This window comes from Myiozetetes cayanensis, unplaced genomic scaffold, assembly GCF_022539395.1.
Source record: "Myiozetetes cayanensis isolate MyiCay16 unplaced genomic scaffold, myiCay2020 scf92, whole genome shotgun sequence".
NCBI lineage: Eukaryota > Metazoa > Chordata > Aves > Passeriformes > Tyrannidae > Myiozetetes > Myiozetetes cayanensis.
In genome coordinates, this window is record NW_026088208.1 from 140805 (window position 1) to 148989 (window position 8185).

Below are 8185 nucleotides of genomic sequence, written 5' to 3' on the forward strand. Positions count from 1 at the left end.
GGATGGATCCCTCTGCTCTCAGCAGTGTCTGGGGGCTTTGCAGACCAAACTGGGAGTGTGATCAATCTCCATCTGAGGAAGGAGCAAACCCAGGGTAGCTGGGAACAAGAGAGAGGGACAGACCAGCTCCCCTCACTCTGCACTAAGCCCCAGACAATCCTCCTGCCTTGCAAGACCTGCTCTGTTCTCCCTGAGTTCATCAGAAGTGCTGAGGGGTTCTGACATCCAGGAACACTCCTCAGGAGAGATGAGGGGAGTCTGAAAAATAAAAACAAACCCAAACTTCTGGAACTGCCTTCTGCTCTCTTGGTTCTTCTGGGAGTGCAGATGCTGACAAGCACTCTTGCACTGGGACCAGTTTCATCTGTCACAGCTGAACACCAGGACAGGCCCCAGTCCCCACCGTGCCCATGACCCCAGGGGTGCAGAGCAGGGCTGACCCCTCACAACCAGTGGGCACAGGGTCTGCTCCTCATGGAAAATGTAGTGAACCCCAAACAGGGCTCCAGTCATGGAGCTGAAGGAGAGACTCCTAGAAAAGGAAGAGCAATGGAGCAGTGAGAGGGGAAAACAGGTCTGATTTTTCTCAGAATGTTCTGCCCTAGCTTGTCACTGTCCTTTTCTCTTTGAACAGGTCCCCATATCCAGAGACAACAAATGGTGAACAGCAGCTCCACGGCCCAGTTCCTCCTGCTGGCATTTGCAGACAGGCGGGAGCTGCAGCTGCTGCACTTCTGGCTCTTCCTGGGCATCTCCCTGGCTGCCCTCCTGGGCAACGGCCTCATCCTCAGCGCCGTAACCTGCGACCAGCACCTGCACACCCCCAGGGACTTCTTCCTGCTGCACCTCTCCCTCACAGACCTGGGCTGCATCTGCACCACTGTGCCCAAAGCCATGCACAACTCCCTCTGGGACACCACAACCATCTCCTACACAGGATGTGCTGCACAGGTCTTTTTCCTTCTCTTCTTTCTTGGGACAGAGTTTTCCCTCCTCACCATCATGTGCTACGACCGCTACGTTGCCATCTGCAAACCCCTGCACTACGGGACCCTCCTGGGCAGCAGAGCTTGTGCCCACATGGCAGCAGCTGCCTGGGCCTCTGGGTTTCTCAATGCTCTGCTGCACACAGCCAATACATTTTCCCTGCCCCTGTGCCAGGGCAATGCCCTGGGCCAGTTCTTCTGTGAAATCCCACACATCCTCAAGCTCTCCTGCTCACACTCAGGCTACCTCAGGAAAATTGGACTCATTGTGGTTAGTGTGTGTTTAGGGTTTGGTTGTTTCATTTTCATTGTTTTCTCCTATGTGGAGATCTTCAGAGCTGTGCTGAGGATCCCCTCTGAGGAGGGACGGCACAAAGCCTTTTCCACGTGCCTCCCTCACCTGGTAGTGGTATCTCTTGTTATCATTACTGCAGCATTTGCCCACCTGAAGCCCCCCTCCATCTTCTCCCCATCCCTGGATCTGGCCCTGTCAGTTCTGTATTCAGTGGTCCCTCCAGCACTGAATCCCCTCATCTACAGCCTGAGGAACCAGGAGCTCAGGGATGCCAGAGAGAGGAGAGTGTTATTATAGATGGAGTTTAATTCTGTGAACCATGTGTGTGATATGCTGCTCTTATGTAATGCCTGCTGCTGATACCTTACCACTTGCCCATTGCCTGCCAATACCTTGCTGCCGCCTTGCCTTGCTGCTGCCTGCCTTACCTTGCCTTGCCTGCGTTGCGACGTCTTTCTGCTGTGCCTTCTGCAACCGGACTTGTCTACCTCACATTGGCCTTTTTAGCCATCAGCACACTTGTAGCAAGCGTGGGTAGAACCCTTCTCAAATCTTCATTTCTGAAGCCCAGCCATGATGATATCTGATTATATTTATGTAGTGTAAATGTGTGTGTATATGTATATAGTTCATAATTGTAAGTGTTAACATGAGGAAAAAAAGGAATAGAGTACAGGTGTGGATAATGTCATGGTTACAGGAGATTTTGAATTTTACTCCATTTTCCAACACTGTGTTGTAGGAATTGTCACTTTAAGGACAAATTTCTCCTTCCCTTCCTGCCAAGTCCAAGCAGGGAGGGGAAGAAGGAGAAGAAAAAAAAAAAAAAAGGTCGGGCGGAAAATGGAACTATTTTTCCACTGTTTCTTTTGACGGTGACTGGAGGAGAGGACCCTCCACTATGTGTCCCCTTTATTCCAGGGGGACTGGTGGGCAGGGAATTCCTCTCTTTGTGGGTAAGCCCTTCCCTTTTTATCTTTTTGGTTGCTGCTATTTCCTTGTCAGTAAACTTATTTCTCAACTTAGACTTCCTCTCACTTTGTGTCTCTGTATTGGTGGGAAAGAAAAAGGGAAGGAGTTTATTTTATTTGAGTTCCAGCCCCAGAGTTTATCTTTAAACAAAGTTAAAGTTGCATGGGGTTTGGCAGAGTCACAGATGCCCGATCGTTCCATGAGGTTCCACAGTGTCCCAGGATTCTGTGGTCCCATGAGGCCCCTGACTGTTACAGTCCCAGACTCCCTTTGGTTCCATGAGGTGCTTCTGAGAATTTTGGAGAGGGACCTTTACACACTCAGATCTTGATGTGTTCACACATCTCTGCCTGTGTGTGGGTATGAACTGATTGTGGTGTGAGTGTTGTTATTGGGAATCTATAATTCAGTCACTGTTAAAATACTAGCAAATGCTATTGAATAATGTGATAAGTGTTAAGTTGGTCAATAATTAAGTGCTACTAATCTCTTTTTCCCCCTTATCTTAGGATCCAAATCTTTTGCACCTTGACCCTCTTGCATCCCAAGGCTCTGTGGAAATCACTTGCTCTCATAGAAAAAAAAAAAAGAAAAAAAATCTGTGACTTCCACATTAATATCTTCCTCCTCAGCTAAACTACAAAAAAACTTCAATTAGTTCTTGAAGACATGAAGACAATTAAAGGAAGGGAAATAATTTGTTTTTCTGTATTTGAATGAGCCCCACAGTGTGTTTAGAGACAAGTCCATTAACCTGAGGTACTGAGAGAAGATTGAAGAAGCTGCTCAAGAAGTCAGAAGCCAAAGCCCAAGTCCCTTGAAGCATTGCTGGGCCCCACTGAGGGCAGGCACTGACAAAGCCTCCCCAGGGACTCCTTCGAGCAGATCCTTGCAGGCCAGGAGTGCAGGCAGACAAAGGCTCTGGGCAGTGTCACAATGGTCCCCTGATTCCATGAGACAACATTCCTAATTTACAGTCTAGACTAGAGGGAAATCACAGGAAGGGCCATGGTTTGTCAGGACTTGCTTTATCGGAATGAGCCCCGGGGGGCTTTTGTTGCTGAGTCCTTGAACCTCAGGTACTGAGGGGAGATTGTACAAACCTGTCCATCAGTGAAAGTCAGAAGAAAAACCCAAAGTATCTGGAAGCATTAATGGGTCCCCCTGAGGGCCATTCCCAAAACAGGTTCCTCATGGACTCGGTGGAGGAGAGAATTGGAGGCCACGACTGAGCAATCCTCTCACAGACTCACTTTCAAAAGGAAAAGTTCCTTCAAAACCCTTGAATACCTTGAAGCATTAATGAGTCCCACTGAGTGTCACTGCTGACAAAGTCTCTCAGGGACTAATTAAAGCAGAGAATTGGAGGCCATGATTGCACAAAACTCTTCAAAACTCAGAGTCAAAGGAAAAGGCAAAGTACCTTAACAAACCTGTAGTACCTTGAAGCTTTAACAAGCCCCACTGAAGGCCATTCCTTACAAAGGCTCTCAAGGGACTCCTTAGAGCAGATAATTGGAGGCCATGACTGAACAAACCTCTCAGAGACTTAGTGTCAAAAAGAAGTGTCTTAATAAATTTACCTTGAGTGCTATGAAGCATCAATGAGCCCCACTGAGTGTCACAACTGATAGAGAATCCCAAGGGACTCATTAGAGCAGATAATTGGAGGCCATGAATGAACAAACCTCTCAGAGACTCACTTTCAAAAGGAAAAGTTCCTTCAAAAACCTTGAGTACCTTGAAGCATTAATGAGCCTCACTGGGTATCACTACTGACAAAGTCTCTCAAGGGACTAATTAAAACACAGAATTGGAGGCCATGGTTGCAAATACCTCTTAAAAACTCACAGGAAAAGGCAAAGTACCTTAACAAACCTGTAGTACCTTGAAGCTTTAACAAGCTCTACTGAGTGTCACAACTGACAGAGAATCCCAAGGGACTATTTAAAGTAGATAATTGGAGGTCATGACTGAACAAACCTCTCAGAGACTCAGTGTCAAAAAGAAGTGTTTTAAGAAACCCTGAGTGCACTGAAGCATTAATGACCCACTGAGGGTTGTCACTGTCTGAGGCTCTCAAGGGACTCGTTACAGCAGATAATTGGAGGTCAGGGCTGTACAAACCTCTCAGAGATGCAGAACCAAAAGCAAACCCCAAATTACTCTGAAAATCCTGCAGTCCCTTGAAGCCTTAGGGAGCCCCCCGAGGGCCCCTCCTGACAAAGCCTCCCCAGGGACTCTGCAGCAGCTCCTTGGAGGCCCTGAGTGCAGGGAGACAAAGGCTCTGGGCAGCAGCTCAGCTGCTGAGAAAAACCTGGCTGGGTTTGGGGAAGTTTCCTTCCTTTTCAGGCTTCCTCCAGCTTTGGGAAACGCTGCCTGGCAGATTGGCACCACCTAAGAAGGGCTCTGGCAGGTTCCTGGGAGCAAAACCGGCCTGCCCTGGGCTCCAGCCCAGATTTTTGGAGCAGGGAGACACCTGAGAGTTCAAGAGAGACAACATTTGGGGACAAGCAGGCATTGCTGCTATGTGGATCATCTGCATGTGAATGGTTGCTTTGAGTTCAAGCATTCAACTAAAATAAAGGTGGGTATCTCAGTGATTTGTTTTGGTTTTAAAAAAGAATATTTATTTTTTCTATGTAATTCTATTATAAAGTTGGTAGATTAGAAAACAATCATGATGACTTTTCTCTCATGCAAACTTTAATTGTATCTTGGACATTTTGAATGAGACCTCGATGAGACAGATGAAACTCACAGGAAAATGGCACAAACACTGTGGGAAAACATGAAAAGTATTAGGATGACCTGTTTGTGTGAATTCAGATTTTTCTCTTGAAGAAAGTCCCTGGGCTTGTCCCTTGGCTAATTGGATATTGATGTTTCCTGACCTGCTGTTCCCCTCAGTAACACCTCAGAGTTTAGGAAGACTCCTCCCTGGGTGTTGGTTTTAGGTCAGTCAGCAGGAAGGGCAAGGTGTCTGCAGGTTGGGCAAAGATCTGCGAGCGCTGGCACATCCCAGTCCCTGCTGCAGCATCCCAGGCCCATCCCAGCAGGGTTCCCTTCTGCCAGGGCTCCTGCAGGGCTGTGAAGCCGGGCTGTGCCCCCCAGGCTGCCCCAAGCTGTCCTGCAGAGCAGGGTCCTGCAGCCCAGGGGCTGTGCCGGGGCAGCAGCTCTGCCACCTGCCAGGGGCAGCCTCAGCCGGGCTGGGGAGCTCCCTCAGGGCTGGGCAGGGGCTGTGGGGGGAAAGAACAAAGCCTGGTAGGGCAGGGCAGGTTTCTTCCCTTATCAGCTGAGAGTTTCCTGGGGCAGGGCTGCTCACACAACCAGAGCAGCCCAGCACATTTTCCAGGGGATCCTTCAAGGGGAAGGTCCAAGGAGGGATTTCTCTCAAGCTCTCAAGCCACATGCCTGGTGGTTTGAGTTCCAGGGGGACCTCTGAGGAGCTGCACAGGGCTGAGAACACCTTCCTGGCACTGGTGGTGTGTGGGAGGTGGCCCAGCTGGCTCAGGGTGAGGCTGCCCTGAGTGCCCAGTGGACTCTGCCCTGGCCTCTCCCAGCTGGCCCCTCCCTGTGCATTCCTTGTTTCTCAGCTTGCCCAGTGCAGAGGGGCAGAGCTGCTGTGCCAGCCCAGGAGATGCTGTTGGGTTGGTGAGATGAGCCACGGGTGTCCTTGGCTACAAGGGGGGTGCTGAGCCCTTGAGACAGGCTGAGACACTGAGGGGTGTGGGATGGATCCCTCTGCTCTCAGCAGTGTCTGGGGCTTTTCAGACCAAACTGGGAGTGTGATCAATCTCCATATCAGGAAGGAGCCAACACAGGGCAGTTGGGAACAAGAGAGAGGGACAGACCAGCTCCCCTCACTCTGCACTAAGCCCCAGACAATCCTCCTGCCTGGCAGGACCTGCTCTGTTCTGCCTGAGCGCATCAGAAGTGCTGAGAGGTTCTGACATCCAGGAACACTCCTCAGGAGAGATAGGGAAATTTGAAGAAAAAAACCCAACAAAACAGTTTGGGAAGCGTAGCAGGGAGGGCCTATTGGGAAATGGCTTTGATTTTTCTCAGAAGTTCTTTGCCTAACATGTCACTGATATTTCCTCCTTGGACAGTGCCCCACATCCAGAGGCAGCAAATGCCCAACAGCAGCTCCATGGCCCAGTTCCTGCTCCTGGCATTCTCAGACAGGCAGGAGCTGCAGCTGCTGCACTTCTGGCTCTTCCTGGGCATCTCCCTGGCTGCCCTCCTGGGCAACGGCCTCATCCTCAGCGCCGTAGCCTGTGACCAGCACCTGCACACCCCCAGGGACTTCTTCCTGCTGCAGCTCTCCCTCACAGACCTGGGCTGCATCTGCACCACTGTGCCCAAAGCCATGCACAACTCCCTCTGGAACATCACAACCATCTCCCACACAGGATGTGCTGCACAGCTCTTTTTCTTTGCCTTTTTCATGTCAGCAGAATTTTCCCTCTTGACCATCATGTGCTACGACCGCTACGTTGCCATCTGCAAACCCCTGCACTACGGGACCCTCCTGGGCAGCAGAGCTTGTGCCCACATGGCAGCAGTTGCCTGGGCCACTGGGTTTCTCAATGCTTTGTTACTCACAGCCAATACATTTTCCCTGCCCCTGTGCCAGTGCAATGCCCTGGGCCAGTTCTTCTGTGAAATCCCACACATCCTCAAGCTCTCCTGTTCACACTCAGGCTACCTCAGGGAAATTGGGCTTCTTGTGGTTAGTGCCTGTTTAGCGTTTGGTTGTTTCATTTTCATAGTTTTCTCCTATGTGCAGATCTTCAGGGCTGTGCTGAGGATCCCCTCTGAGCAGGGACGGCACAAAGCCTTTTCCACGTGCCTCCCTCACCTGGCCGTGGTCTCCCTGTTCCTCAGCACTGCATCATTTTGCCTACCTCAAGCCCCCTCCATCTCCTCCCCATCCCTGGATCTGGCTCTGTCAGTTCTGTACTCAGTGGTGCCTCCAGGACTGAACCCCCTCATCTACAGCCTGAGGAACCAGGAGCTCAGGGATGCCATAAGGAAAATGATGACTGGATGCTTTTCAGGAGCAATAACCTGCTTCTTTTCTTCTGCAGAACTCTCACTGTGTAACCTTTCACTGGCCCAGCCTGCTTTCTAAAGCTTTTGAGAGTGGCAGTGGGGGAACTTTACTGTATTTTTTCCATTCTTAATGTTGTTAACACAGAAATTTATTCTTCATCCCATATCTAATTGACTCTCTCCTCTTTGTTTTGACTCACAATCTGTAAACAGGAATCATTCTTTATGTGCATTTAAAGAAAATAAAAGGTCCTGCAGGAACCTCTTGGTGAAACATCCTGCCTTTGTTATTCTGTACATGAGGAATCACAATCTTTCAGTATAAAAAAGGACTTGAATCCTTTCTCCAGATTCTTGCTCCAAGAACTTCCCTGAAGCTGGAGGGCAGTGCCTGTGTGCAGAGGAGAAGGGGTAAAGAGTCCTGGGACACGAGCACTGCCAGGGAGCAGCAGCTCTTGGGCTTTTCAGAGATGCTCTTTTTCCACTGCCTCCCTCTCCTTTCTGCTCCTTGCCCAAGGCCTGAGTGCTCTGGCAGCTCAGTCACTGCTGTGGGTCAGTGCTGGGACCATGGGCAGGGACAGGCCCTGGCAGTGTTGGCACAGAGCTGGGCTCCTTAACATCATTTCCATCAGGAAAAGGGGATCCCCCTGGGAAGTTCCTGAAGTCTCTATTCTTTTTAAGAGGTTGGTGTAAATAACAGGACCACTTGCAGTGAACTCGCACTGTGCCTGCCCAGCTCAGGGAGGGCTGTACCAGAGCCAGGGCTGGGCTTTCCAGGAGGGTGTCCTGAAGAACTCTGCAGCCCACAGGCTGGATGGAGTGGAGCCCTGCCCTGCCCTCTGTGCCATTGCAAACAGCTCATGGTCTTGCCCAG

General features: G+C 50.3%; 1 protein-coding gene across 1 annotated transcript; it reads left to right on the forward strand.

Annotated features, from left to right (window-relative positions):
• Positions 1-657: 657 nt before the first annotated feature.
• Positions 658-7297, forward strand: LOC126653153 (olfactory receptor 14J1-like; the record flags this gene model as incomplete). The annotated part of the gene is made up of 2 exons (XM_050340677.1): positions 658-1566; positions 6380-7297. Coding segments are annotated over exons 1-2 (1827 nt in total), but the record flags the coding sequence as incomplete, so codon positions are not given.
• Positions 7298-8185: the final 888 nt, after the last annotated feature.